Source organism: Aspergillus saccharolyticus (genome assembly GCF_003184585.1).
Source record: "Aspergillus saccharolyticus JOP 1030-1 unplaced genomic scaffold BP01scaffold_7, whole genome shotgun sequence".
NCBI classification, from domain to species: domain Eukaryota; kingdom Fungi; phylum Ascomycota; class Eurotiomycetes; order Eurotiales; family Aspergillaceae; genus Aspergillus; species Aspergillus saccharolyticus.
In genome coordinates this window covers 755,566-782,784 of record NW_020290617.1, presented here as the reverse complement: position 1 = coordinate 782,784, position 27,219 = coordinate 755,566, and the positions used below count along the sequence as shown (strand labels likewise).

Below are 27,219 nucleotides of genomic sequence, written 5' to 3'. Positions count from 1 at the left end.
AGGAGGAGGAGGAGGAGGAGGAGGAGGACTCCACCTTTGCTCGCAGAATTCGTGAAGAGCAAGCAAAAATCCTGAGCTATGAGCCGCGCTCGCAGGAGCTTTGCAACTTCGATCCCAACTGCTGTGTACATCTGCCAAAATTGACTAAATGCGTTTGTCCTCCTAGAAAGTCATGCTGCTGCACACACTTCAAAGCGCATTGCCAATACGATCCATCAGATGTCGCACCTGAGGTAAACGAAACAGGCTGTGCATTCCCAATAAACATTGGGGAGAATGTTCAAAGCAAAGCACCTGCAGTTGAGGAGCAGAAGTCTAGTGACATGAACAAAGATACCGGTATGTCGAATAGGCGGGTCAATTAGTGACCAGGTGCTAACCGAGTCGCAGATTTGCACCAGGAATTGAGGACGAAGTCTAGCCTGTCGGCCTATCTTCTAGAATCATATCACTCACATGCAATGTGTGACTTCGGCTTTGAGCTGATGACCGAACATGACCCTACACCTCATGCAATTATACAGACACATAAGATCATAATTGCACGAAGCCCATCAATTGCGGTCATACTGAAGTTCCCCGCCTACGTGCAAGGGTATAACCAGGTCACAGCAATCTTTAGCGCAAAATCATGCATGATACATGGCTTTGAGTATGCTCTGGAATATATGTATGGTGGGTCACTCTTGAATAGTCGCCGCCTGCATGGATTGACACTCAAGTTGCTGGGATACACTGAGACAAACTGTACCGAGCTTCCATTTCCAGTCGGCACGGCCAAGGCCGAGGTGGCATACTCCTATGCGCTAGCCGGAGCATGCTTGCAATTGACTGATGTCATTCAAGCCGGAATCGATCTGACCATCGCCTTGATTAGCTGGGAGACAATAGATGAGATTCTGCAGTATGGGGTCCGACCTCAAGACTACTTCATCACTTTGAAAGCTGCTACAATCTTCGACCCTAACCCTCCTACGCTCGGAAAGTCAATGTCCAGCACGCCAGGGGCACAGGACTTCAAGAATCGCTGGGCTCCTGAGATAGTCACTGCCTGCCTTCGTTTCATTGTGGACGGGTTGAAACCTGACTTTGAACTGTGCTACGGGTACCGCCAAAACTCAGGCGGGCCACAGACCGAAAGCAAAGGCCAGAAGAAGACTACTTCAGCAGATGCCGAGGACAAATTATGGCCCAGTTATGAGGTCTATACGGCTTCATGGGTTCTTTCGAGCTTACCGTACGGCTACCTTCTGGAAGCTCTGGAACTTCTTAATAATCGTGGCTTGCTGTCACCGAGTCTGGTGCATACTCTCATGATTGAGCGCGAGATTAACCGTCTGCAGGGGCTCTTGGTTTGGATGCAGGAGGGAAATTCGACATCAGATCCGGAGACGATTAAAGAGATCAATTTTCTGGGTTGGCAAGAGAGAATCTACCTGGTTCCGGGTTCTCAGGAATCCAGACCGAAAGAGATCCAATTGGAAAGGAAGTGGGTTGGTTTCGATGTGACCCCATTGCCAACGTCCAGTTCACTCTCCGAAAGCCGCCTTGAAGCTATCCGCCTGGTTCGCCCTTGGCTGAAATCTATCTCGGGGGAGCCGAGTCAAAAATTGTCTTAGAACTACTCCGGAGTTTCATTTGGATCGGCGAGTTAGAATAGCGGACGCTATGATCATTGGATCATGACGGAGTGAGCACTTTGAGGGGGCAATGAGAGCTGAGTTGATTTTACCATCGATGCATTGTGTTGGGCACAATTGGACCCGTGCTGTTCTCACATCAACCAATCGCGTGCAAGCCTTCGTCTATATCGCCTACCTTCACTCGGGGTCAATGAACATGTGATGAGTCTGTTACTAGGAACATTCCCTTATGCTTTTGTCAAATCCAGCGGTTGTACATGTACCATATAGCGTCGCTCCAATGTCATTTCAGTCATGCAGAGTTCTACAATAAGGTCTTATACATGTATGTACTCTTTGTCCTCGCCATTGGGCCATCCATCTGATGGCCCCTATCTGTCTATAAGCCTTCTGCCATCAATAAAGTATGTACTAGATAAAGTATGTCCTGATATGTCGTTCGGGGTTTATACACTGCCAATCTTGTCGGGGAAACCGAAGTCAACGCCAAATGGGGGGAAAACGTAACGCTTGAAGCTCTTCGTCCGAGCCAACTCGTCCGTGTACTTGGCGATAGTAGCCAGATCCGACTCGTCGAGCTCCACCAGCTGGCGGTTAGCCTCGATCCGAGAAGGAGTCACCGACTTGGCGAGAACGGAGGAGCCCCGTGCAACTGGAAGAGATATCAACAGTTAGTCATCAAAAATTCTGAAAAGCGGGAGTGAAACATACTGTGCCAGCTCAGAAGGACCGCAGCGGGGGAGACGTCCTTCTTCTTTGCCACCTCGACAATAGGCTCCGCGGAGAATAACGGACTACCCGTGCTGCCGAGAGGGCTGTACGCGGTGATGTGAATGCCCTTCTCCTTGCAGAAGTCCACGGCCTCCTGCTGGGGCAGGGCGGGGTGGTTCTCGATCTGGTTGACGGCGGGGACGATGGTGGCTTGAGCGAGGAGCTCCTCCAGGTAGGGCCGGCTGTAGTTGCAGACGCCAATGGCCTTTGTCTTGCCGGTGCCAACCAGCTTTTCCATGCTCTTCCATGTCTCGACGTGCGAGTGGTCGCGGTGCATATCGCGCGAGCCGTCGGGCAGCTTGGGAACAACTGGGTGATTGCCTGTTTACGGAGTCAGTCGGAGTCTCCCAAAGTAGTGTTTGTAGCAGATGGAGAAGATGGGGGGGGGGTTGTTTGTGGTTGAGTATAACTACTAACCATTCGGGTTCATGGCCACAGGCCAGTGAACGAGGTACAGATCAAGGTAGTCGAGTCCCAGCGTCTTCAAGCTTTGGTCCAAAGCCTCCGCCACCCGGGCGTGCCCTGTACACCAGAGCTTGGTGGTGACGAATAGCTCCTCACGCTTGACTTCACCGGCAGCGATGGCTTCGTTAATCGCCTTGCCCACTTCGTTCTCGTTCTGGTAGGCGAATGCCGTGTCGATGTGACGGTATCCGACCTGAATGGCATGGCGCACGGCCTTCTCGACCTCTCCAGGGGCGGACTGCCAGGTTCCTGTGCGGTACGATCAGTAAACCTGGTCATACACGATTGGTGATGGCATAGCACGTACCGAGACCCAGCGCTGGGATCTCAGCTCCGGTGTTGAGCTTGAAGCGCGTGTCGGCGAGACCCATGATGAATGGCGACGGTTTCTTTGAAGAATAGGGGTGGAATTGAGGCTTGAGCACACGTTTACGATGGGATACCCTTAGAGAGGAAATTGAAACAGGAGAAGAAACAAGAAGGACAGAAGAGAACAGATAGCAGGAAGAGAGGAAAAGAGAAGAGGAGAAGGAGGGGCGTAAACTACCCCGCACTAGCATCGGAGCAATTCCCGGAGCAACTCCTCTCCTGCTCGTCAACCTTTTTACCCCGGAATTTACACCCAGCAACATTCCCTCGGAGGGACTTTGCACCGACTGCCTCAAGATCGACTCAAAAAGAAAGAGGTATTATGGCTTACGATGGCTTCTGAGCAGAGTTTACTACTCCTGTTTTTCAACCATGGATACAGTTTGGCTGGACAGCTGCAATCCCTGGGCACCCATCAATCAACATCCAAGCCACACGCGGGGATAATACAGTACGATTAATCTTGTTGCCAATGATCATCAGATAATCGTCAAACGGCAGGTCAGATGATGCAAAAGTTACATGAGCATCCATCGCGATGATCATATTTTGCAGGAAGGCCAACCTAATCGAGGCCAGGCCCCCCTGACAAATGAAGGAATTCTGTTTGGTTGAATAACAGGCGGCATGCGAACCCGCCATCGGAAACCAGAATCCAGGACCTGTGTTTCCACCCCCAGAGGCCCAGGAAGCCTCCACCTCACTGTGGAGGTCATGATCGATGGCCCTCCTCCGCAGCCACTACTGCTCTTCTGGTTGGCTCACCAGCTCTATTTGCGAGCCTCTCTGTCCCACAATGGCGGAGAAAGTTACCCCCAGGGCGAATCCTCCCAGTGTCCTGTGTTCGGAACCCAGAATCCGACCTCCTGGCGTGGGGGAGGCGGGGTGTCACGCTGGTGGGAGCATCTGGCTCGGGTCTTCTGGAATCACGCAACGTCATGCCTTGCAGTAGATCAGCCAATGCGCGATACTCGGCGTTTGGCAATCTCAATAATGTTTTCTGTTTCTGGGGTATCCTAGCTCATGTCGCCGAGAGAATAGAATAATCATATTTATGTCCGTGTCGCCTCGCGTTGCTTCATTCTCTATCCAACAACTCTTTTGTGATACCCAGGGCAACTTCGAAGAACCCCAAAAGGAGATCTTCAGGTCTTTTCAAAAAAAAAAACGTTTTCATATCCACACCATACATACCAACACTATGGCACCAGTCGCAGTCACTCCAGAGACTCCCGTGTTCAACACTAAACGCGATGGCCAGGCCCTCGAGGACCTATCAGATGCCATTGACACAGTCAATGTCCTCAAGACCAACTTGAAAGAGGAAAAGGAAAAGGGTCTGTACGAGGAGTCCGAATTCGACAAGGAGAAGGACAAGACCCAGTTCCGTCAATACGAGGATGCCTGTGACCGGGTCAAGAACTTCTACAAAGAGCAGCACACCAAGCAGACGGTGGCCTACAACCTCAAGGCGCGCAATGCATTCCACTCAAAGACTCGTGCTGAAATGAGCGTGTGGGAGGCGATAGAGAGGTTGAATACTCTGATTGATGAGTCCGACCCGGACACCAGCCTTTCTCAGATTGAGCATCTCCTGCAATCTGCTGAGGCCATCCGTCGGGACGGCAAGCCCCGCTGGATGCAGCTAACTGGTCTGATTCACGATTTGGGCAAGCTGCTGTACTTCTTTGACGCCCAAGGCCAGTGGGATGTTGTCGGCGACACATTCCCCGTTGGCTGCGCTTTTGACGATCGCATTATCTACGGGCGCGAATCGTTCAAGGAGAACCCAGACTTCGGCCACGAGATCTATGACACCCAGTACGGCATCTACAGCCCCGGCTGCGGACTCGACAATGTGATGATCTCCTGGGGTCACGATGAATATCTCTACCACGTTGTTAAGGAGCAGTCGACTCTGCCCCCTGAGGCCCTGGCCATGATTCGCTACCACTCTTTCTACCCCTGGCACAACGCTGGCGCATACCAGGAGCTGATGAACGAGAAGGACAAAGAGATGTTCAAGGCTGTCAAGGCCTTCAACCCTTACGACCTGTACAGCAAGAGTGATGACATTCCCAGCGCTGAGGAGCTCAAGGTACGGTTTTCACTTCTTCAGTATGACCCCGAAGACAAAGCTGACCAATACACCGAAGCCTTACTACCTCGAATTGATCGACGAGTACTTCCCCAACAGGGTCATCAAGTGGTAGACGATACCCTGGATAGGCAGACAAATATATGCTTATCCAGTTTGCCACTTAGTTGTTGTGTCTGGTTTTATGTCTTATATTCATGCAAGCGATGGTTCACGAATAAATTTACAATGTTATCCTCGAATGAACGAATGGTCAAGAAGTCACTTCTGACTACTTTGTAGTATCTATTGCCTTCGCGGTATGCATACTGTAAGACTTTTTAAGCTGAAGCCGAGAGCTTCTGAGTAAAGCATTACCAGGTCACCATCCCTGTCGGCGATCATACCAAGACGTGTAGACGATACGGTATGCCGTGGCACCCGGCACCCTCCCCCCCCCTCCACCCTCTATACCAGCTTGTATACAAAGCCACCTTCAACACATATTGTAGTATTGGAGGCTCTCATCCTGATCGACCGCGAACGAAGTTAATCTCAGATCGCGACCAAGCTTGACCAGGCCAAGCATTCTTCTCGGTGCGCGAAAAGCTCGAGCGCAGTCTTCAAAATTAATTCCACGTTAAGAGTTATCTCCGCGCCAAGACATGGAGCGGTTTCGGGAACGATTTCCCGAGTCGGGGGTAGTCGGGAACGGGGGGCGTGGGGGTGCGGGGATTCTTTTCTCAGTCAAGTCATTACCGAGTCGTGGCCGAGTTGTGAGGAAGCTCTCTCACGATGCACGTAAGCTGCATTAGACTGGTGAGTGTTCTTGTGTTTTGATCTTAGCGTTTATTCTTGGTTAGTTGGATCAAAAGCGTAGTTATTGGTAAATCTTACACATGATCCGGGTTTGTAGTAACTTAATATGAGTTGGTTACGTTAAGTTACTTCGTTAAGTTACTGCTGGGGGTGACATAATTACTCAATTTGAACTTAACCATCTCTCAACATACAGGACAGACAGTGTAACTTGCAGTGGAAGTATATCCAGATTGATACAGGGAAGGGACCCCCCCTCTTGAGGATAATTGAGTCCTTGAGCCCAGTAAGAGTGGAGTTTATCCCGTGTTGGTTTGCCTATGGTGACGAGTGCACATTGTTATTCTCTTTTACTACCACTAGATTGCCATCTTCTGACACCTATTGCTGTTCAATGTTTACTCCGCAGAATCATGAAGCATTAACTTTTTATACATCTTCATGTCAGAAGGGATTTCTGTCACAAAGCAGCTGGATGAAGCATTCGCCCAAGGGGATATTCCCCGCGGTGCTCTGGGGTCCGGCCCCGGAAAGGGGAGTTTTCCCCGCCCGCGTCTGTGGTTGTAAAAATTGTTTTGAGTAATATTAGAACCTCTTCAATTTCTACTCTCACTCTCTATGTTGTCCAGCAAACAGAAGATGTTAGATCTGCTTTCTGATTGTCCTCTTGATGTACCGACCAGAATGCATAGGAATCTCGTTTCCGAAAGGGTCGGCAAAAGCTGGCAGTCGGTCTGGATGAATCTCCACTTACGCCACTGTCTCACCCCCGCGATTTCCACTCCCCCCCGGAACGGTGGCTGTTCGATATGCCGATGGAATGGCATACCTCGTAAACTGATGGTAATCTGTAGTTAAGCTACGGTGTGACTTACCAATTGACAAAGAGATATTGACAGACTAGTCTCCTTGGCTGGTCGGCAGCTCCAGCAGTCACCCAGCTTTCTCCGCATCTTCCCCTCAAGGTTTTTTTAGAAAAAAAGAAGAGGAAACCCAGACCGACTCTTGGTGCGGCTGCGCGTCGCGGTTAAAATCCGCCTACCTCGCTGTTCATCGTCTCATTCACTGCTCTATTCTCCTCATTTATTCCAACTCTCCTACGCAATTCGCCATTCCTCCCCCTCCCCTTCACCAATCCCTCACCCTTCCCCACAATCACATTCACAATGTCTGCCAGAAGATTGAAGGTGGGCTGTGCCGGTCTCGGTCGCATGGGCAAGCGCCATGCTCTCAACTTCCTACAGCGTACACCTCGTGCCGAGCTCGTCGCCGTCAGCACGCCGGACGACAGTGAATTGGAATGGGGCAAGGTCCACCTGGCCCCATACGGTGTGAAGCTATACAAGAACTACGATGACATGCTGAAGCATGAGGGTCTGGAGGCGGTGGTCGTTGCCTCCGCTACCGCCGTGCATGCAGAGCAAGCCATCAAGGCCATTGAGGCCGACAAGAACGTTTTGTGCGAGAAGCCTTTGTCCACAAGTGTTGAAATTGTATGTGGGGAATCTATATAGCTACCATTGTTGCATGCGCCCTCCCCTCCCCCCCTCCCCCAACCTAACCATGAACAAACTTACTTGGCCTTCTTCTGAACTAACGTCTGCAAATTAAATTGAATACAGTCCCAATCAGTCCTCGACGCCGCAGCCAAGAAGCCTCACCTCAAAGTCATGTGCGGATTCTCGCGCCGCTTCGACGCCTCCTACCGGGACGCCCACAGCAAGATGTCGGCCGGGGCGATCGGCACCGCCTCGGTGATACGCAGCCAGACGTGCGACAAGCTGGACCCGACGGGATTCTTCGTTGCCTACGCGGAGTTCTCCGGCGGGATCTTCGTGGACTGCTCGATCCACGACATCGACCTGGCGCTGTGGTTCTTCGGCCAGGACAGCAAGGTCAAGTCCGTCTCAGCCGTGGGCATCACCGCCGTGGAGCCCGACCTCCGCAAGCACAACGACCGCGACAACGCCGTCGGCCTGGTCGAGTTCTACGACGGCCGCATCGCCTACTTCTATGCCTCGCGCATGATGGCCGCCGGCCAGGAGGACTCCACCGAGATCATCGGCACCAAGGGCAAGCTGGCCGTCAACACTCAGCCCGCCATCAACCTGGTCAACATCTTCGACGAGTCCGGCCTCCGCCGCGAGCTGCCCCAGCACTATTACGACCGCTTCGAATACGCCTTCGTCACCGAGGCCAACGAGTTCACCGCCTGCTGCATCGAGGACACACCCGTGCCTGTGAAGCTGGAAGGGGCCGTCCAGGCGGTGCGTATCGGGGCTGCCTTGCAGGAGAGTCTTATCACAGGCGAGAAGATCAACTTTGATCAGCAGGGAAACCGTATCCCTATGGCGAGACTGTAGAAGAGGGGGATCATGATAGACAAATTAGATCCATTGGCTTTTTTTGTGGTGTTTGGTTCGAGGATTCAGATATTTTAGCCTAATTGACAACAATGACAAAAGATTGACATGAGTACAACAAACCACTCTTCTTGGTAATTCCCTCTACCACGTTAGGGTTCGACACAGAGATGCAAAAAGGTCCACACCAATAAGGCGCTATCTTTCCCAAGGCAACTCGGGGGTTCGATTCCCGGGGAAAAAAAAAAAAAAAAAAAAAAAAAAAAAAAGAAAAAAAACAACAACCAACAAAAAGCAAAAGAGATTCTCCGATGCGGGGAATCGAACCCCGAGCTGCCGTGTGAAAGACGGCGATGTTAGCCGTTACACCACATCGGATATTATTGAATTTCTAGCATTTACTTGCGTCTGAAGAAATGTAAAGATTTGTCGCTATGATGAGAGTTTTGCGCAAATATGAATACCATCATACAAAAGACACATGTTTGGTGTAAGTTTCCGAGTTTCGCTAGGTACCGCCACATGCCACAGAAAAATGGTCAAGTGTGCGTGTCGTAATTCGATCCCCAAGATCAAACAGCACAAAATACACTACAGCTAGCTAAGCTATATGCAAGATAATAACGACCGAAGCCAGCTCCGTGAATGAACAAACTAAGTCGATACAAAAGACCGCGAGGCGGGAGGGCCCAGAGTTGCATTGCCATATCACGTCGAAGCATCATCCTCCGTCTTCTTCTGCGCGGCTGCTGCCTTCTTTGCCTTCCGTTTCTCCGCGACTTTCAATGGATCGGCAAACCCGTCCCCTCTCATCCACGACAGAGCCTTCCTCACGCCCTTCCCTTGCACCGCTGCGGGGCGGGACTCGAGAATGCACCCCACCAGCGCCCAGCTGGCCACAATGATGCCCAGCTCTCCGTTGTTCCACCCGGTCCACGATCCCCGCTTGGCCGCTGTCTTCCAGGCTGTGGCTAGAGCGGTGCGGAAGAAGTATAGAAAGAGACCGCGTTTTGACCCGAGGACCGCGAATGGGACTCCTGCCAGGGCGCCGCTCAGATAGAAGCGCTTGGTGGGCAGGGTCGACCGGGGGAGGACTGAGTTCCAGAGGCAAATGCTGGCCCAAGCGGTGCCCGCAGATGCCGAGAGAACGGCGGTGAGTTTCATGATCTTCTGCGAAAGGTCGTTGAGAGATGAGATGGGATGCAACGCCAGGTTTTTGATTTTACGCAACGAGAGCGCCAGGCTGATAGCGGTCAAGAAGCGGGTCAGGGGCGGCACGGAGAGAAGGATATGATGCAGGAAGGCGGTACTGCAGCTGGGGCTACTAGGATGAAGCAAAGCGCATGACAAACTGGAGATGGCCGGGTGGGCAGAACCAGTAACAGGTGAGATTGACGTCAGTGACGAAGGCAGTACCTTTGAACTGCCGGGATGTAGGATTGGTGAGACAAATGATCTGGCGATGGGTCAGCATCAGAGGAGTTGGGCTGTGATAGATGGCTGGCATCACTCACGGCCACTTCAGAGCGGATATATGTGCGAGCGAATCGACAACATCCTCCTTTCCAGGCCATGCGACATCCATAGGCAGACTATCAGGACGACCACCGATGTAACTCGGAGAGAGTCCGAGGATCACTTTTGTAAGCCACTGCGTGTTGCGGTCAGCCTTCAATATTCAAGGGGGAGAATAACTAGTTCCTTTCACTTACGGTAGGTACAGCTTCTCGATCGAAGATAAAAGAATGGAAAAGCTGCGCGCAAGCCACGGGCATCAACAACCAACTACCAAACCATGAAGGCCGATTCTCAAACCACCCCTTCTCATCCAGTACATTGAACAAGAATTCCAAGCCACGAGTGGCCGAGTAGATTGCTGCTATTATGCGAAACTGGCTCCGTGGGCAAATCCCAAGCGCAAATCCTGCGAGACTACCCCCAATGGCAGGAGCAAAGCGTGAAGTCAGCACCTGGGAGATTCGCGGATTGCGATCCCGGAATGGCCGCGCGTCGTCTGTGCGAAGGTTGGCGCGCAGCTTAACGAAGAAGCGATAAAGGAACCGATGGAAGAGAAGGATAAGCGCGAAGGAGGCGGAAACACGAAGCTTAGAGGAGCGGGTGGAAGAGATGCTCGACTTGCTACTACTCAAAGAGATAGAATTCATGTTAATGATCGCCGGTCCACAATGCAAATGAAGAGGCATCTGTACCTCGGTATATCACCGCGTATCCGGCTCATCACACCCTCAGCCAGCTTCGTGAGGGACAACGAGAGTAGGAATACTCGCAACGAAGCCCGCACAGCAGCGGCGTTGTGCTTGTTTTTCGAGCGAATGATGGCTTCGTACTTGGACGGCGAAGGAAGCCTGCCCTGAAAGGATGAAGGAGCGCGTTGGATGGCATAATCGTGGAGACGTTTGTACTCCTTGGCGCTGAGGGAAATGCGGAGAAGGGAGCGAACCACAGGATGAGATCTGGGGTCCGGGGAGATATCTGACGCCATTCTCAAGCTGATGGTAGCCGGAGTGATTCCTTTTACATCATGGAAGATGACATATAGAAGAGAGCACGAATGGGTCGCAGGGAAAGGTAAATAAGATGGAAGGAAAGTCGAAGGGATTCCTTCATCCTGTGTTTGCCGTCACGAGTGACTCGTGACCTCGGCTAGTCATCGGACACGTGCTGCTCCCGCTCTACGCAACCATGCAACAACCATACAAGGGTGTATATGCTTGATTTTTCTGCAAAGCTGGCACGAAAACAAGTTTCAATTCACCAATTAACCGTCTATCCCATAAGTCTTCCGGGCTCGAGCACTATGTCGCCTTCATCTGAGGAGATCATGATGGTATTAACGTGAACGGTAGCTCCCGAAAGTTTGTACTTCCTCGGAGGGAGTAGGAAGGGAAACCCCGAAGGACGCAGATACAAATAATAGTACTACACACTGAAAGAAGAAGAAGAAGCAGAAGGAGAAAGAGAAGACACACAAGATAGTCATGTAGGTGCAAGGGGGTCAATACGGAAGAAGCGAAATGGTAGCCATGCCATGCAAAAAAGTCCGTCATCACAATTTGCGCCTTTGCGAAAACCAGAAATTCATGTTCAGCAAAAGAAGATATTCACCAGAAACTGCACCAACCAATCCAATGTTGGCAAATATTCTCCACGCTGGTGGCTTGAGCAAGAAGCTTGTCAACTTGATCGCTGACATTAAGCTCCTCGTTGGGCCTAAAGTCTCTGCCGGTCAACTTCTCCTTGACTCGCGCGAGGACTTGAAGTGCTCGTGCATTCTGTGCCTCCCGTGCTTCATTGGGGATTCCTTCCTGCGCATCCAGAATACCGCCTTCGAGAATTGAAGGGCGGCGGTGGCGTGAAAAGTTGCTTGGCTGGACGCCATGTTCAAGGTTGATATTGGAAACAACAGACTGCCGACGCTCCGCGGAGAATGGCATACGATCTGGTGACTCGCGAACCCCCAGGCGCCAGTTGATTAGAGGATCATGGATGAACTATTTATCGGACAGTCGGACAGTTAGATTAATTGTTTCGCTAGGGATTTCGAGGAAATGAGGAAGATAACTTACCGCTTCGAGCACAGCCATAAGCGAGTCTTTGTTTTCTCTTAGCACACGCATAACCGCCTCACATGTGATCCGGTAACTGCCCTCGATGTTGCTGACTTCCATGGCGAATGTTAACATCCGAGTAAGCCGGAAAGGCACCCGTTCTGGATACTTCTCTCGGTGCATGGCCACCTCAAAGCAATCACCAAAGTCGATGTGAACCACTCGGCCAGTGACTCGGTCGAGAAGCAGGTTAGACGGATGGCGATCGCCCAAACCAAGGATATAACCGACCATAGACATAACCCCGAGAGATCGAGTGTAGTTCGTCCGCCGCTCAAGCCATGCCTCAGAGCTCTTGCTTTTGAGCCAAAGGACACGATAAAGGTCTTTTCCGGTGGTGTTGTCCATGGCGTACCCAAAGACTTCCACTTTCTGCATGAGGGTGAGATTATCGTAGTCCGGTGCCATCTGAAGCATGATACGATGCTCAATATTCAGCAATATCCGTCGGCTCTCACGATATTCTTTAATCAATGCGTGCAACGTGTCGCTGTTGGAAACCCAGCCCAAAAGACCGGAGCTTTGAGATAGAGGAATGGCAGGGAACCGCTGCACGGACAAATGGCGTTTGAAACTCTCGCCATCGCTATCCAGAAGGGTATTGACAAGGCCGAATAGCTGCATGACTCTCTCGTCTTGCCGGATATCTTCATGTCCTTTGAGCGCGTACATGTATGAATTTCCGTCGCTGCCCTTCAGCGTCATTCTACGCGGTCTCTTCTTGGTTTGCAGAACATGCAGAATAGGATCAAAGCTGACAATTCGAATGATAGGTCTACCGCTCTGGTAGGTTCCAGGAACGGCAAGATCAAGGTCCACGCAGTCCTTGAGTTTCGGAGAGACATATTTGAGATCAAGGATCGACAATTGAGGAAGCTGCCGACTAATCTTGCGGAACACGGTATAGTAGAGGTCCCATGCCTGGTTCAGATCTCCGATTTCCTCGGTCTCACGGAAAAGCATACAATAATGCTTCGCCTCAGCCAGGTCACGACCGAAAGCCTGGGCAAAAGATACCTCACGCAATGTTTCTGCCCCTTTATCAAGCATGTCATGCAGAGGTGCGAGCGTTGCGAACATCCCTTCGACATTGTGATCACCGAAGTAGAGTCGAGAGGCCTCCTCCAGACCTTCATGCCACAATTCATGCCACAGGACCGCGACTCGAATGAGTTCATGACTAACGAGATCGGCTTGTTCCACTAACTTTGCGCTGTGCTGTCGCATGTTGTCCATGATGCTGCTGGCAGATTGCGAACGCTTAGTGACATTCGATTTCATCGCGACTGTCAATGGATAGACTAATGCTTGAGGATGTGTTTTGCCCACTTCAGAAAGGAGTCGGTGAACAGCCCCTCGAACCCTGATGTTGGGCTGATTAATCCGCGCTATAAGCTGGGGGGTAACTGCGAGCCAGGTGTCGATATTGACTGCGGTGAAGCCCTCGACGACGACGTTGTTCACTTCTGAATCACCACCATGAGTGAACCAGAGAGTCAAGAGACGCAAAGTGTCCTGAAGGGAAGACGTTGATGATAACGCGATGGACCGGAGGAAGCCTCGAATTGCAGGGATAACATGTTCCGTCACTATGTGACCTGGAACCATCGCCATTGTCGTGCCATCCCTGCTGGCCTGGCTAGCAATGGTTGTTACGACTTCAAAGTTTGCCAAGGCCCATGAATGCCATGCTTTGTACGAATCGCGATTGTAGTTTGTGGCAGCGGCATAAGCGTTGAGCACTTCACGAACATGCTCAGGTCGCCAATCCCCTCGTTGCATGGCAGTCTGCCATTCTCCTTGCCGTAAGTAACTCTTAGCCAGTAGCTTCCTGAACTTGGCCACATCACCGATACGTTCTCTTAGCCCTTGTACATCAGGATGATTCGCATCAGCAACACCGTTCACTCCGTTCACCCCGTTCACCCCATTGACCCCATTAACTCCGCCGTGATCAGACTGTGACATCATAAGGGTGTTGTATCGGGTGAAGTCTTCTGTGAGGCTCGAGGTGAACTCTTTGAGCATTTGTAACGCTTCACGCTGACGGCCAGTAGCCCAGTTGAACTTCAAACGGGCATAAGTAACTTCTGGGGGAGCGATGACCCGTGTGCCATTGCTGTCAGATACAGTAGTTTCCAGTGATGCGAGAGATCGCTCCGCGAGACCCATCCGATTGGATTTTCGGCATAGATTGGCGAACTTGATCCACATTTCAAGATTTTCGCGAGGCGATGTAACAAGTGCGCGAACCTTGAGCATGCGTTGCCATACCTCCACATTCTGCTGGCATCCAAGAAGCCGTTTGTTCCAGGTCTGTCGCATGGATTCCTGCTTTTCAGGATCGCCAATGTTCTGTTTGTAGATGATGATTTCCTCAAGCTCAGCAAGCATCTGGACGCGCACAACAACATTATAAGCACGGTTGTACGACTCGCCCAACAAGGCCGAAAGTTCGGTGTCGAGGCCATTGCGCGCCTTCTCAATGTACATCGTAGCTTCATCAAACTGATTTCGATGAATAGCCAGGATTGCGCCGAAGAAAGAGCGATCCGGGGATTGTTCTTTCATCACACCCAAATATGAGTCCATGAGTTCCCACTGTCCACGGCCCCAGGCAGCGGCAGCGGCCAGGGGTGCTATTGCTCGTCGGTGCTCGAGTGACGCTTGGTTCCACTTCTCCTGAGCAAGGTCTGAGAGGACTTTCCACTCTCCAAGAGCGTGAAGACAGCGCATTTTACCCATGGTAACTCCGAAGGAGTCGGGGTCAATCCTCTCACGCCGCTTGTAGGCAGCGAGAGCTTCCTCCCAGCGCTGAAGCTTCTCAAACCATGTTTCTTTCAGTTCAACGTCTCGATATGCCTGCGCCTTGCGGAGAATTCCGATAGCGGCATCAGACTGTTGAAGTTGGTTGTTGATAGTAATCAATGCCTCAACTGCCCCGGAGTTCTGATCTTGTTCAAATTCGAGCTCCTTGTAGTGAAGAGCTTTGGCGAAGGCGTGGCACTTGGCGGCGTACTTACCCAGAGTGCGGATATCAATAGGGAGAGCTTTGTCATCGTGCTCCATAAACTCCGCCAAGTTAAGCAGAACCTGAAGAATTTCGGGTGGAATATTTGGCGAAGTCAAAGCTTTTTCGATTGAGCGAACCAACTCCTCTTGATACTGATCATAGAGCTCGGTCCAGCATGAAACGAAGGCAGCGTTGAACAAGTCCCGTGCTAAAGGCTGATAGATGCCTGCCAAGCTTGCGCATGCGCGTAGAGCCGGAGAGGGCGATTCTTTCAGAAGCTCCACGCTGAAACGCCTGATCCATTCCTGCCAATCCTCTCGGGTGGATTTCTGAGAAGCGTCCCATGCACTCTTAAGATGTTGCTGATTGACGAGCATTTTCTTTTGTCCAATCTCTGCATAGTTGGCATCATCTGCAAGTGCAGCATAATTCTCATCAGGGTTGTTTAAATCCTGTGGAAGAGGGTCTCCTTTTTGCAACTTGGTCACCAAGGTATTAAAGTTGTGATGACTGAATTGGACTACCCTCAACACTTTGTTTACCAGGTGTATGTAATGGTTGAAGTCTTGACCGAGCTGGAGGATAAGTGCACAGATACAATCCATGGCAGCCTGCCGTAAGGTGCGGTCATTACCAGCAACCACCCGTGATAAAGAGTGAACCATTAGAGATGCGAAGTCCGAAACATTGACTTGACGTGATAGTTTAGTGAGGGTCTCGATCGCGGACTTCCGTATACTTGTCGGATTCTGTGTTCGGTCGAACAAGCGCACGATAGAAGGCACAATCAAGTGCATGTACTCCTCGCCGCTTGGGCCAAAAACCAGGAAGGTGTGTAGGATCTTCTCAGAAGGTTGCCGGCGCGGAGTATTATCTTTCTCAAACGTGTCAAGCATAGGCGGAATGAGCCCTGCAAGATACTTCTTGAACTCTCCTTCTAGGGATTTGGCGATAGCCTCAACCAAGGACAATATTGTAGCTTGAACTTGATAAGACGCATCCCAGAAATCACGAACGACTTCGATGATCTCTGGAAGAAAAGCCCGTATGTGTTGTCGTACGATATTCACCAAGACTGCCAGCTGATTGAAGTAAGATTCGAGGCGGCTGGGGGGAGATCCCCTGATGACGGAAATGAACCCGGGGATGATTTGTCCAAGGAAAGGCACGCACTTCAGGCCCAATGTTTTGAAGATTGTGACAATTGCATCGATGACTGCAGAGTGGTACTGGGCTAGAGAGTTCTCGCGCAATATGTTTTGCATCAGTGTGTTGATGACGACCGTCGGATAGTATTCGTCGTTGGATGGTGTCAGACCCTGCATTATGAGAGCAACATCGGACACAGTTTGCACCTCATTGATGTGATGGATATCGGGCGCAGTTTCACTTATTTGCTGGTATTTGTAGGGGTCCAAGGCTCCTAAGATCCCTAGAACTTTGATGGTCTCCTTGCGGAGAGATCCAGTCTGTTCGGTCTTAATGATATTGATCAGTACAGCGAGAAGATGAGAGTACTCAAGGTACGGATCAATAACATAGCCAGAGTTGCTAGCCAGTTGTCCCAGAGTTCGCAAGGCTGCCTCTCGCTTCGCATGAGATGACAGATCCTGCAATGCATCAAGAATGATTGGCATGAGTTGCGGCAGGTAGGTCTTCATTTCGCTGCCACCAACGCTTGCTAGCTCCCCAACAGCCTTCAGTGTGGTCGAGGCAACTCCCGGATTCGCATCAGTCGCTTTCGGCAGTAGTGTAGTGATCATTGGATCCACGTACGAGCGAATTAGCTTTGTAGCGTTCGAAACAAAGAGACTGATCAGCTGGGCGCTCTCTTCCTTCTGACGAGCAGTGCTTGCAAAGCCCAGGCTTGTTAAGAGATTGACGAGTAGTTTGCGCAGTGGAGGAAACACATATGCCGGGTTAACACTGGACAGACGACCAATGATGCAGATAGCAGCCTCTCTAACAGGAAATACTTCGTCATTAACCGCTAGGAACAGGCAACGGATATTTTCCGGTCTTGCAAGATGACGGTCAAACTTGCGGTCCAAGGACCACAAGACTGTACGCCGGATCTCTGGGTCTGGGTCTCCTACGCCGACAGTAAGGAGCTTGTCAATGACTTCACTGACAACTTGTATCGAATGACTACTTGTCTGGTTGATGATGGGGTCGTGGACAAATAGCTGGCAGCAAGTGAGTGCGGATGCCTTTCGAATCTCAGGGTTGTCATTGTCGACATAATTGATCGCGACATCACGAACAAACTCATTAAGAATATGTCCTGAAAAGTCAAAGCTCCCAAGAGTGTGAAGTGCAAGTGCAATTTCGGTATCAGAGTGGAGCTCCTGAGGACTGAAATCTCTGGCAAACGAGGGCATGGGTGGCAGTCTGCTCTCCGGACAACCCAAGGGCCGAAAAGGGGTACCATAGAGAATCAGACTCAACATGTCCAAGAGTTTCTCTTGAATTGTCGGTTTGATGGGAGGTATATAATGAGCCATGTCCACCAAAGCTTGAGTAAGAGACTCGCTCAACCCGCATGCAAAGATAGGGTCAAGTAGGGCTTCCATGTACTTGCTGAGTGCTTGTCCCACAGCCAGCGACAACATACTGATACATTGGAACATCGGTGCTTCATCTACAGCAGCGCGGTTTCGTCTTGTAATGGTTAGCTTGACCGATACTGATTTATGCTGGACAGGAACTGTATCTTACGCTTTCATTGCAAGACCTTCTCGAATGTAAACGATGATACCATCGAGGTATTGTGCGATCGCAACACCAACAGCATTGGCAATCTTTCCGATCGCGATGAAAGCAGAATTGCGTTCCTTGTCTCTCTTGAGTTGCGCTTGAAGATAAATCATGAATCTATGAAGGTAAGTTTCTGTGAAATCGAGTGGCGCATAAGAGGCGAGGATTGGAATGGTCAGAACGACCTGGGTGCGTATTTTTGGATCACGGTGGTCTTTGAGACGAAGAACAATCTCGCATGCATTTCGGTAATGTTCGTTCATAAACATGGCTCCCTTCAATAATAGCTCTTTGAGAACCAGAAGCGATCCATGAATCCAATCCACGTTACTGGATTTGAGACCTAGCAGTGCCTCTTCGTAGATTCGCGCGAACCATAATTGTCGGACCTGCATGTCTCTGGCGGCAATGATTTCAAAGCATTCGCTAACAGCGTCTGCTGCCGTCTCTCGGATAAGCACCTTGGGATCGCGAAGAGCGACCCAGATAAGCTCGAATATTTGGGAGACAAAGCCATAGAGCAGTGTTGGAGAGCCTTTGGCAAGCTCTCGAATGACAAGTACAGCAGCGAACCGCCTGCTTTCCTGCCGCTCCGACTGAAGAGCCTCTAGAGCAGATTGTATTTCACTCTCGACCAGTTCTGCCGTAAGAGCTCCACCGGGCTTCGCCAGACGGCCAAGTGCCCGAGCTGCGTAAATCAAAACCGCATTATCGTTGCTTCGTAGGGCATTGCGGAGATAGCTAGCGAACCGAGTTGTTTTCTGAGCCGCGTCCACACCATCGAAATCTATTAGGCGATCGAGAGCCAGCAGGCCACCGATCTTGTCGTGTGCGTCATTGCCGGTAACCACGAGCTGTGCAATGCGCTGGCTAACGGCGTTGAAGAACTCGAGGAACTTCTCAGGGGGCCAATCTAATACCAGCAAATCAATTGTTAGCCTTAGTATCCGTGCGACCGATGCCAAAAGTGTTACCTCTAGAGATAGCAACGACATTGTCATAAAGCTCATAAGCAGCTCGAACTCGCGTTTCCTCGTTCTTAGACTTTAACTCGACGAAGAGTCGTTGAGTGACATCCGTGATAGGACCTGCTTGCGCCATATTGCGTACCACACCCCAGGGTGGACATTTGAAGTCAACCTCTAGGGCATGCACGATGACACGAGTTGAACATGGGGTGGAGAGCCGATATAGGCGGCCTCGAGCGATGCGGGAGGTGAGGTCGACGGCCTCCGGGATCCCGCGCACGGACCATCTTGGCCTAAGGCATCGAGTATAGGCTGCCTTGTTGGTGCCGTAAGTGGGCGGCGCTGACTTGACCATTCATTAACTTATGTACCGGTTCTACGGCCTAGTCGTAGTCCGTATGCAGCATGCCTGTCTGTTTTACTCTCTAACATGTCCTGAAATCTGAAACAAGCATATCACAATAGCCTGGCCACTACTTTCTAGTGTTAGTGAGAGCACAAAATGAGACGTGTCAAGGACTTGGCTACTTGCAGGCATGTTTGTATATCATCAAGCATGCTGATAAAACCTGTCCATATCGATTTCTCAAATGCCTTGCTAGTGTGCTTGATTGACACCCGAGCTGGTCTACTCCGAGAGAAAATATGTATGGAAGATGCCTGTGCTTCTCATGGTATGGACAAAAGAAATTACTGGAAGTGCTGCACAGAACAAAACATGGTGTTGAGCCGTTAAGCCTCCCAAGATGATTGAGCAATGGTTGATGTGCTGATTGCTGCGAACGGGATCAGTTGCCTAATCTGCTTACTATAACTAGTTCAAGTCGACACTTCTGTTGAACTAGGCATTGAGCAACGATGTTATCGTAAAATCCAGTCTAGACTAACGATGGAGATAGAGCGATGTCATCGAACCCGCCATCCGAGGTCACGCTTAGAGAAGCTTTGGCGTAAGTTCAATGGGCAAGGTCTATCTGTCATAGTCAACAAGATTACGGACTTAGACGGCAGTCCCCTATCACCTTTAGTTACTCGCCTGGTATTTGTAATCGAAGCGGGCGCCTAGTCGTAGATTTCGTAGACATGACCGACAGTGGATCGCAGTGGGGGTGCTTATAGTTCGTCATTTGAGGGGTAACGGTACAATCTCCAAACATTTAAAAGGTGAGAGAGCGTCGCTCGATTTTGGCTCAAACGCAACAAGAAATTATCCTAGAATCCGCCTCTTCTAGTTCCCACCGATTCAAACAAGTACAGTTACCATCATCATGCCCAAGGTTCTACTGACTGGTAGGAAATCCCCGGTCCATAGTGTTTTCTCGTGAAAGCGATTGACGCCATGCTACAGGAGGTAGTGGCTTCATTGCTGCTCACATTATCGACAACCTCTTGGAGCGAGGGTAAGTGCTGTGCAATTCAGTCCGAATCTGCTAGGTCTTTTCGCTGACCGCTGTGTCCTACAGCTTTGATACTGTGGTCACGGTGCGGTCGGATGAGAAAGGCCAGAAGATTCTTGCTGCTCACCCCCACACGCCGAGAAAACAACTCTCTTATGTCATTGTCGAAGATGTTGCAGCAGATGGTGCATTTGACGAAGTACGATGATGATTCCGCTGCATTGATGCTCGGATCACGGCTAAAGCATTGCTTAATCTAGGCCGTTAGATCCGATCCGCCTTTTGACTATGTTCTACACACCGCATCGCCATTTCACTTCAATATCTCAGACCCAGTGAAAGACTTTTTAGAGCCAGCTGTGAAGGGTACTACCGGCATATTGAAAGCAATTAAAGCGCATGCTCCAACCGTCCAACGCAGTGTGGTCACATCATCATTCGCTGCAATTGTCAACCCCAAAGCGCATGTGAAGGTGTACAGTGAGGAGAATTGGAACCCTGTGACATGGGAGGAGGCCATGGATCCTGCTCAAACATATAGAGCAAGCAAGGCAAGATGGCCCCTTCTGAAGGTTGAATCATCACACACTAATTTTACCGCATGTAGACGTTTGCTGAGAAGGCTGCTTGGGAATTTGTGGAGAAGGAAAAGCCGAATTTTGATATTGCTACCATCAACCCGCCCCTCGTTTTCGGCCCTGTTGTTCCCTATCTGAACTCATTGGACGCCATAAACACTTCTAATCAAAGGCTTGCCAACCTTGTTCAAGGAAAATTCAAGGACGGTCTCCCTCCCACAGGTACCTTTCTGTGGGTAGACGTTCACGATGTCGCGTTAGCTCATGTTAGAGCTATTGAGGTCGCCGAGGCCGGTGGGCAGAGATTCTTCACCACTGCTGGTTATTTTACCAACAAGGAACTCTTGGACGCGGTGCGAGAGTCTTTCCCTGAAATTGAGGACAAGCTACCATCAAAGGATACGTCTAGCGACTTACCTGATGATGTGTATGGCTACAATAACAAGAAATCCATCGACATTCTGGGTATTCAGTATCGGTCTCTGAAGCAAACGGTTGTTGATACGGTCAAATCAATCCTAAGTGTTTCTGCATGACCATACATATGATGCTCCTCATTCTGTTGGTGTCAATGAATCAGCATGATGTCCAATTCGAAATAGGACATACTCTCTTACTTGCAATCGACGAGATAGGATTCCAGAATCGAAGGTCATGTAATAGAGGGCATGATTACAGGCATGAACAAAAATCCTTAGGGCAACAACAGAATTAAACGTACAGACGCCTCGAGTGCCCCTCTAAGTGCTCCTATAAAATAGCAATCAGATGATGTATCCCACATTTTGAGAATAGGTCAAGCCCAAAGGTTATGTAGCGACTCCTATGGCACACTCGATTAACATTGCCAATTCCTTCGATTGACACGTAGTCTTCATCTCAAAAATAAGCTCTTTATGGCCCTTATTTGTATGCTAGACCTTCACTTGAAGTTGTATTGTTATCCATGAGATCTTCAGCAAGCTGCCAAGTCTCTATCACGTCGCCGAAACGGGGCATAGAGGGTATGTTGCTGAGTAGTATGATGAAACTCGAATCACTTGCAGATCTTCTACTCCGTATCACATGGAACAGAGTCCAATAACTAACTACGCCCTGGTGTGCAATTATCATGTCAATTCCACCGAGCTTTGACTGGCTGAGCTATTGAGCCTTATGTCGCTTTATTGTACTTTACTCCGTACTCCTCCGAGCCTCAAGTGACGACCCGATGTACGGATAAGAAATGCATAGTGCGTTGTTGTGGGCTGCCGTATCTCACAGCTTGGCGCGGCTCCAGAAGATTGTCCGTTGCAATCAACTTTTCTCCAGCTTCCTCCGGACGAAGGCCACCCGCATAGCACCCTCATTCGCACATCTGCGCCATGGTGAAGGCCAGGCTATCCCCGGCAGCAAATCTGCTGCGGAAGTCGCGCTTGTTTGCACTTCCGCAGGCCCTGACTCCTCCCCAAGGTCTGCCAGCGGCAAGAAACGTCCATGAATCCGATTCCGCTACCCTTCCTCACCCTATCCGAGCGGCCATTGTCACACCAGGTTCCTCTCTGCTAAATGGTGACTGGGGCTTGAAGAGACCGCTACCTCCGAAGACGACGTCCGCTAGATCCTCAAGGCCTGTGGTTCGAATCAATGCCCTCGATACCTTTGAACATACTACGGATTTCGAATCTGCTGCAGATCATACCGTGACCCTGGAGAAGTTCCAAGAGCTCCATCTGCCCATCTCGCTTCCTGAAAAAGTCAGCTACTCTAGCGGCAGTCTCCCTCGGCACTCCAGCCCTTTCGAGAGTTTCTTGGATAACACCAACGAAAGCTTGGCCCTCAAATCGCCTGACGCCAAGAAGTTTCGACATTCTGGTCCATACCTCGCCGGCCAAACGGAGGCGGAGTTTCAGGAGTACCTAAAGAGCGTGCGCCGGAGCAAGCCAGAGCTTATGCAGAAGCTTCGCAAGTATTTCATTAAGAAGCGAACTGCCGATCGGAAAAAGCAGGCTCAAGATAGCGGAAACTTCGAGGGTATCGACCAACCCATCAAATACACTGAAGCGGAGTTTCAGACCTGGATCAAATCGCTACGTACGGATCCATTCGCTTTGGGTCCAGTGATATTTGAAATCCTGGACCTTCCACCGCCCCCGGTAGTGCCTAGCGATATGATTGGACAGAAGTACTACCAACCTGCCACCTTGAAGCTCTCTTCTGAGGAGTATGTCAAGGCCGGACCGCCGAAAACGCATCCCTCAGCGGGATTATCCTACACCAGAACGCACGCCTTGCTTTACAACCATCCCAGGTTCGGACCTCAGACTTTCCAACGCCCTGTTGAGGCACGTATTTTGCGCCCGAAGAGATTCAAGGGCAAGGCCGGACGGGCAGTTGGCGGTGTTGCCGGTATTGCCGTGGAGGATCTCAACGCCATGTCTTTCACTGATAATGGCGGGCTACCTGGTCTCACCCAGTATGACGCGAGCATCCCGGGTGGTGCGAAGTATTGGGTCAACCCTATCCGGGCTTCCATTGATTCGGGGGGTCGCATTGAATTGGCTACTTTCCGCGCGACTCACAAGTCCAGAGCACCATACGGTATCGAGGAGTACCGCCCGCCTCAGACGTTGCACGTGTCCCCCAACGCCCAAGGCAGCCAGCGGACGGTGATGAGGCTGGATAGACCTCGTCTACAGATTGGCGCGCGCTCAACGTCGCAAGATATGGGCCCACCTGAGGAACGCCCGGAAGCGCTTGTACAGTCTCTCATGAAGGATTTTGCCAAGATCAAGGCATGAACGATACCTCAGGGTTTTGGTCCTAATTTCTTGTTTCGTTGGCCCAATTTGTTTCTAAGCTAAGGAGGAGCTATGCGATCTGTATGAATATGTTGTTAGTTGGTCAATTTAAAACTGATCCTCCCATCCTACCCGCCGCATCCTTTGTCAGCCTGTAGTTAACAGCCGCTTCAAGTACTTGGTCACTCATTCGCAGGAAACCCAATGATCAGCCGAGATCTTGGCGTTGTCCGGAGAGCCAAAGTCACGTGCTGATGTTAGGGCTATTATCAGGGTGGTCCTTTATCACGTGACTCGCACACGGTTAAGCGAGGCCGGGTATCTTGAAGATCGGGGGGACATAAGGTATCTTGGTCGGAGTTTCGAACATCCATCCAGCCAGCAACAAACCGCCAAAATGGGTCGCGTCCGCACCAAGGTGAGCACAGATGCCGCACAATCAACGCCTCAAAGTTGCAATCCTAATGACTTCGCCGTGTAGACAGTCAAGCGTTCCGCTAAGGTCATCATCGAGCGTTACTACCCCAAGTTGACGCTCGACTTCGAGACCAACAAGCGCATTTGCGATGAGATCGCCATCATTGCCTCCAAGCGTCTTCGCAACAAGGTTAGTGAATGTTTTTCGCGCTGTCCAAAGCCAAGATTTGGAGTGGAATACTGATTCGATGTTTACCTGATAAAGATTGCTGGTTACACCACCCACCTTATGAAGCGTATCCAGCGTGGCCCTGTCCGCGGTATCTCCTTCAAGCTTCAGGAGGAGGAGCGTGAGCGCAAGGATCAGTACGTTCCTGAGGTCTCTGCTCTGGATGTCTCCCAGACCGAGTCCGGCCAGCTCGATGTCGACTCCGACACCAAGGATCTCCTCAAGAGCATGGGTGTAAGTTTTTCTCAACATTTCAGAACACCGGGAGTTACGGCGAAGCTAATTCATCTCGCGCGTTAGTTCGACAACCTGAAGGTCAACGTCGTCACCGTCTCCCAGCAGCAGGTCCAGGAGCGTCCCCGTCGCTACCGGTAAATCTGTGCGCCCTTGAGCGGACAATGAAAAAAGTTTTACGATTGTCTTGGGTCGATCCATGGCGTTTTCATGCTTGTTCTGGCAGGCTTCCAACTACATTGTAGTCTAGAAATAGACTCATGAGGAATGAACATGACTTTCGTCAAACAAAGGTGTCGCTGATTCTCCTGACGGAGATGACGCTTGATTGCCAATTTACTTCCCGTCCAACATCCGGTTTCATGACCGGCTGCTGCGTAGGAACCTCTTTATGGGCCCCAAATGACCCCTCTTGATTACGGCTACGTCCTACGATCGTTCTATTCTTCTAAGAGTCTGCGACATGTGCCTCTTGGGAGATCTGTAGATTGCTATCTTATCTGGGTATCGTTCATGAAACTCAACGCTCCTCGTAATGCCAAAGCCTGTATACAATTGTGACGGCACTTCTGCCTTTTGCCTGAAACAACATCTTCAGTGATCTCGAGGCACGTAGCCTTCGATGGAGCCTCCTATTTCATCTCCGGGCCGCATCTGAGGTGCTATGACCGGGCCAGCAGCACGGCTGTTTTCCTGGACGTTTATATCCACGCGGCCGGTGTACAGTGCAGGATGAGCATCTCCACGCTCACGGGCTAGCTCTTGCGAACGTGCGTCATCACGGACTGAAAGCTTGGCCACGAGATTGAGCACGTCGCTCGAACTTGATCCCTCGTGCACATGCAAGTCCCCAAGCTGACCCGCAACCTCATTGACGCTGGCTGTGCTCCGCATCTTGCCGTTCCCTTGTCGCTGTGATCTCGCACGCTCCTCTTCAAGCAAGAGTATACAGGAGCCGCGAGCATCGCCCGCTCTTCGTTCCCAAACCGGCTGCTCGGCGAGCTGCACACGGATGAACATGGCTCTTTCAGCACACGCATCGGAGCACCACATCTCCAACTTCTCTTTTGGCACTATGTTCATCTCGCGTCCGCGTCCGCCGGGGCCGCTGCCCTTTGCGCCCCACGTTATGCGAAAGGCCCCTCGAGGATCTTCCTTGCGATGTTCATGTGGGCACAGTGTATACCCGCATAGTCCTTCGATGTTCCGTTCCAGGATCAAGTTGTCGTAGTCCGCGGGCTGGAAGGGCGTCAGGGCGGACTTGAACGCCCGCGCATCTTCGGGAGTGGGGGAGCTAGGATCGGCGGATGAAGAGGTGGGAAACTGGACAAGGTCGAGGATTCGATCGAGAATCAAGGCCTCGGCATCCTTTTGGGCTTGAATCTGACGCGCATGGTGCAGTGCAATCGCCACATGACGGGGATCAGTGCCTGGTTTGTTCGCTAATATCTCTGTTTCCTGCTGTGACATGCCGGAGCTGAGTGGCGCTGAACGAGTGGTACTAGAATTTGAACGAGTTAACGAAGCGGAAGCAGCGTGGGCGGATGGAAGTGAGGTTTTGAGTATGGAACGGTTCGAGGACATAGTGATTAGAAGATATATTCGGAGTACACCCTTGCAAGGATGAGAAAGAATGAAGAATTATGAGATAATCAGGGAGGGTAGAAGTGAATGAGAAATGGAAAAAGGAAAGATGAGGCGCATCGGAGATGGGAACAAGGTTCGAATTTGGCTGGGTCGGCAGGAGGCGAAAAACCCCGGATTCAAAGTAAGCTAAGGGCAGGTAACGATACCCCCAATGACGATGAGGCTTGCCAGAAAATGACCAAAATGACACGTCTGGTCACTTGAAAGAACAGTGAGTAGCTGGAGAGATGGATGAGAGCAAATGCACATGGCACTTATCCAGCTCAAATGCCCATCTGCTCGGTCCCAACTTTACTGTAAGCACAAGAAATCGCGGCCATGGATGGGCAAACAAATCGGTGGATGACTGGTTCAGCCTCTGTTCAATCTTATTAGCCGCCGATCGCCCCGTGGGTGGAGCCTGGTTGTGATGGGAAAAGAGGAAGAAGAGGGAGTTAAGAGGGTCTGTCTGTAACAACGGAGTCTTAACGACGTAGCCTCAGCTTGTAACCTTAGTTAGAGTAAGTGAGTGAGTACGTAGACTTAGCTTAAGTTATTGTACAGCAAGTGCTCCGTATTTACTCCTCCCTCTTCCTCTCCCTCTCTCCTCCTTTTCCTCTACATCCACCTCCCACCCTCCACCCCTCCCCCCCCCCTCCTCCTCCCCCCAAAATCCCCGCCCAACATTCCCTACTTCCGCCTTTAGTTTCAATTCCTCCCTCCATAGTTTCTCTCTTGTACCTTTCACCTTCCCTGCAAATTCCTCCACCTTGTGGATGTTGTGCCCTTCAACTGCAGTAAGTTTCCTCCCCCCCACCCCAACTAGCCTCGATCCCACCAGCTCTCCTTCTGGCGGTGAGTGAGTGAGTGGGTATGTGTGTGTGTGTGTGTGTGTTTAATCCCACACCCACCCCTCCATCGGCCACACTCTGACGTACGTCAGTCCACCAGGCTGACATATTGTTGTTATTTGCCTTGTCTTCAAACGCAGACCACCTCGCATTTTAAAGCACATCTCGCATATGCTTTACTGCATAAACCCGTACATAATCTAGTGCTTCTGCCTGCAAGCATTCAACCTGTC

General features: G+C 50.8%; 11 protein-coding genes and 1 non-coding gene across 12 annotated transcripts in view; 7 read left to right on the top strand and 5 right to left on the bottom strand.

Annotated features, from left to right (window-relative positions):
* Nucleotides 1-1,619, top strand: part of BP01DRAFT_380787 (uncharacterized protein) — a gene marked incomplete at both ends in the record, with an annotated part of 2,802 nt that extends 1,183 nt beyond the window's left edge. The window contains 2 exons of the mRNA XM_025577246.1: nucleotides 47-339; nucleotides 391-1,619. Coding sequence (XP_025433562.1) covers nucleotides 47-339; nucleotides 391-1,619 — 1,522 coding nt within the window. The remainder of the gene's footprint in view (nucleotides 1-46; nucleotides 340-390) is intronic.
* A 269-nt stretch (nucleotides 1,620-1,888) lies between these two features.
* BP01DRAFT_354784 (putative glycerol dehydrogenase) lies at nucleotides 1,889-3,608 on the bottom strand. The gene is made up of 4 exons (XM_025574524.1): nucleotides 3,187-3,608; nucleotides 2,832-3,128; nucleotides 2,355-2,735; nucleotides 1,889-2,295 (listed from the first exon to the last, which is right to left on the bottom strand). The coding sequence occupies exons 1-4, from the start codon at nucleotides 3,248-3,250 to the stop codon at nucleotides 2,090-2,092; spliced, it is 948 nt and encodes a 315-aa protein (XP_025433561.1). The 5' UTR covers nucleotides 3,251-3,608; the 3' UTR covers nucleotides 1,889-2,089.
* An 841-nt stretch (nucleotides 3,609-4,449) lies between these two features.
* Nucleotides 4,450-5,461, top strand: BP01DRAFT_372338 (inositol oxygenase; the record flags this gene model as incomplete). The annotated part of the gene is made up of 2 exons (XM_025576723.1): nucleotides 4,450-5,346; nucleotides 5,405-5,461. 2 exons carry the CDS (start codon nucleotides 4,450-4,452, stop codon nucleotides 5,459-5,461), a joined length of 954 nt encoding a protein of 317 aa, XP_025433560.1.
* A 1,517-nt stretch (nucleotides 5,462-6,978) lies between these two features.
* On the top strand, nucleotides 6,979-8,620 carry BP01DRAFT_390102 (putative NAD binding Rossmann fold oxidoreductase). Its single transcript, XM_025577969.1, has 2 exons — nucleotides 6,979-7,637; nucleotides 7,767-8,620. The coding sequence occupies exons 1-2, from the start codon at nucleotides 7,311-7,313 to the stop codon at nucleotides 8,505-8,507; spliced, it is 1,068 nt and encodes a 355-aa protein (XP_025433559.1). The 5' UTR covers nucleotides 6,979-7,310; the 3' UTR covers nucleotides 8,508-8,620.
* Nucleotides 8,621-8,813: 193 nt separating this feature from the next.
* On the bottom strand, nucleotides 8,814-8,885 carry BP01DRAFT_t78. Its single transcript has one exon. It is a non-coding gene; the product is annotated as a tRNA-Glu (tRNA).
* Nucleotides 8,886-8,979: 94 nt separating this feature from the next.
* BP01DRAFT_354780 (uncharacterized protein) lies at nucleotides 8,980-11,101 on the bottom strand. Its single transcript, XM_025574523.1, has 4 exons — nucleotides 10,718-11,101; nucleotides 10,220-10,649; nucleotides 10,022-10,158; nucleotides 8,980-9,963 (listed from the first exon to the last, which is right to left on the bottom strand). The coding sequence occupies exons 1-4, from the start codon at nucleotides 11,008-11,010 to the stop codon at nucleotides 9,216-9,218; spliced, it is 1,608 nt and encodes a 535-aa protein (XP_025433558.1). The 5' UTR covers nucleotides 11,011-11,101; the 3' UTR covers nucleotides 8,980-9,215.
* A 179-nt stretch (nucleotides 11,102-11,280) lies between these two features.
* Nucleotides 11,281-19,072, bottom strand: tor (putative TOR pathway phosphatidylinositol 3-kinase TorA). Its single transcript, XM_025572546.1, has 4 exons — nucleotides 18,881-19,072; nucleotides 17,868-18,819; nucleotides 12,095-17,810; nucleotides 11,281-12,019 (listed from the first exon to the last, which is right to left on the bottom strand). Exons 1-4 carry the CDS (start codon nucleotides 19,005-19,007, stop codon nucleotides 11,630-11,632), a joined length of 7,185 nt encoding a protein of 2,394 aa, XP_025433557.1. The 5' UTR covers nucleotides 19,008-19,072; the 3' UTR covers nucleotides 11,281-11,629.
* Nucleotides 19,073-19,263: 191 nt separating this feature from the next.
* BP01DRAFT_219147 (uncharacterized protein) lies at nucleotides 19,264-19,703 on the top strand. Its single transcript, XM_025571128.1, has one exon. The coding sequence runs from the start codon at nucleotides 19,377-19,379 to the stop codon at nucleotides 19,608-19,610; it is 234 nt and encodes a 77-aa protein (XP_025433556.1). The 5' UTR covers nucleotides 19,264-19,376; the 3' UTR covers nucleotides 19,611-19,703.
* A 321-nt stretch (nucleotides 19,704-20,024) lies between these two features.
* On the top strand, nucleotides 20,025-21,587 carry BP01DRAFT_354778 (SDR family oxidoreductase). The gene is made up of 5 exons (XM_025574522.1): nucleotides 20,025-20,164; nucleotides 20,223-20,274; nucleotides 20,338-20,470; nucleotides 20,532-20,822; nucleotides 20,879-21,587. Exons 1-5 carry the CDS (start codon nucleotides 20,143-20,145, stop codon nucleotides 21,383-21,385), a joined length of 1,005 nt encoding a protein of 334 aa, XP_025433555.1. The 5' UTR covers nucleotides 20,025-20,142; the 3' UTR covers nucleotides 21,386-21,587.
* A 578-nt stretch (nucleotides 21,588-22,165) lies between these two features.
* Nucleotides 22,166-23,753, top strand: BP01DRAFT_354777 (mitochondrial 37S ribosomal protein bS1m). Its single transcript, XM_025574521.1, has one exon. The coding sequence runs from the start codon at nucleotides 22,214-22,216 to the stop codon at nucleotides 23,627-23,629; it is 1,416 nt and encodes a 471-aa protein (XP_025433554.1). The 5' UTR covers nucleotides 22,166-22,213; the 3' UTR covers nucleotides 23,630-23,753.
* A 273-nt stretch (nucleotides 23,754-24,026) lies between these two features.
* On the top strand, nucleotides 24,027-24,650 carry BP01DRAFT_363974 (40S ribosomal protein eS17; the record flags this gene model as incomplete). The annotated part of the gene is made up of 4 exons (XM_025576302.1): nucleotides 24,027-24,047; nucleotides 24,111-24,236; nucleotides 24,312-24,509; nucleotides 24,576-24,650. The coding sequence occupies 4 exons, from the start codon at nucleotides 24,027-24,029 to the stop codon at nucleotides 24,648-24,650; spliced, it is 420 nt and encodes a 139-aa protein (XP_025433553.1).
* A 453-nt stretch (nucleotides 24,651-25,103) lies between these two features.
* BP01DRAFT_336285 (Rtr1/RPAP2 family protein phosphatase) lies at nucleotides 25,104-25,979 on the bottom strand (the record flags this gene model as incomplete). Its single annotated transcript, XM_025573232.1, has 1 exon — nucleotides 25,104-25,979. One exon carries the CDS (start codon nucleotides 25,977-25,979, stop codon nucleotides 25,104-25,106), a length of 876 nt encoding a protein of 291 aa, XP_025433552.1.
* Between the last annotated feature and the right edge of the window lie 1,240 nt (nucleotides 25,980-27,219).

Coding starts and splice junctions, on each gene's coding strand:
- BP01DRAFT_354784 (XM_025574524.1), bottom strand. CDS start 3,250: ATGGGTCTCGCCGACACGCGCTTCAAGCTCAACACCGGAGCTGAGATC. Junction 2,736..2,831: donor TGTGGCCATGAACCCGAATG/GTTAGTAGTTAT, acceptor CTCCGTAAACAG/GCAATCACCCAGTTGTTCCC. Junction 2,296..2,354: donor GGTCCTTCTGAGCTGGCACA/GTATGTTTCACT, acceptor TATCTCTTCCAG/TTGCACGGGGCTCCTCCGTT.
- BP01DRAFT_390102 (XM_025577969.1), top strand. CDS start 7,311: ATGTCTGCCAGAAGATTGAAGGTGGGCTGTGCCGGTCTCGGTCGCATG. Junction 7,638..7,766: donor TGTCCACAAGTGTTGAAATT/GTATGTGGGGAA, acceptor AATTGAATACAG/TCCCAATCAGTCCTCGACGC.
- BP01DRAFT_354780 (XM_025574523.1), bottom strand. CDS start 11,010: ATGGCGTCAGATATCTCCCCGGACCCCAGATCTCATCCTGTGGTTCGC. Junction 10,159..10,219: donor ATCGAGAAGCTGTACCTACC/GTAAGTGAAAGG, acceptor CGCAACACGCAG/TGGCTTACAAAAGTGATCCT. Junction 9,964..10,021: donor ATATCCGCTCTGAAGTGGCC/GTGAGTGATGCC, acceptor ACCCATCGCCAG/ATCATTTGTCTCACCAATCC.
- tor (XM_025572546.1), bottom strand. CDS start 19,007: ATGGCGCAAGCAGGTCCTATCACGGATGTCACTCAACGACTCTTCGTC. Junction 18,820..18,880: donor TGTCGTTGCTATCTCTAGAG/GTAACACTTTTG, acceptor TGCTGGTATTAG/ATTGGCCCCCTGAGAAGTTC. Junction 12,020..12,094: donor TTATGGCTGTGCTCGAAGCG/GTAAGTTATCTT, acceptor TCCGATAAATAG/TTCATCCATGATCCTCTAAT.
- BP01DRAFT_219147 (XM_025571128.1), top strand. CDS start 19,377: ATGAGACGTGTCAAGGACTTGGCTACTTGCAGGCATGTTTGTATATCA.
- BP01DRAFT_354778 (XM_025574522.1), top strand. CDS start 20,143: ATGCCCAAGGTTCTACTGACTG. Junction 20,165..20,222: donor GCCCAAGGTTCTACTGACTG/GTAGGAAATCCC, acceptor GCCATGCTACAG/GAGGTAGTGGCTTCATTGCT. Junction 20,823..20,878: donor AAACATATAGAGCAAGCAAG/GCAAGATGGCCC, acceptor TACCGCATGTAG/ACGTTTGCTGAGAAGGCTGC.
- BP01DRAFT_354777 (XM_025574521.1), top strand. CDS start 22,214: ATGGTGAAGGCCAGGCTATCCCCGGCAGCAAATCTGCTGCGGAAGTCG.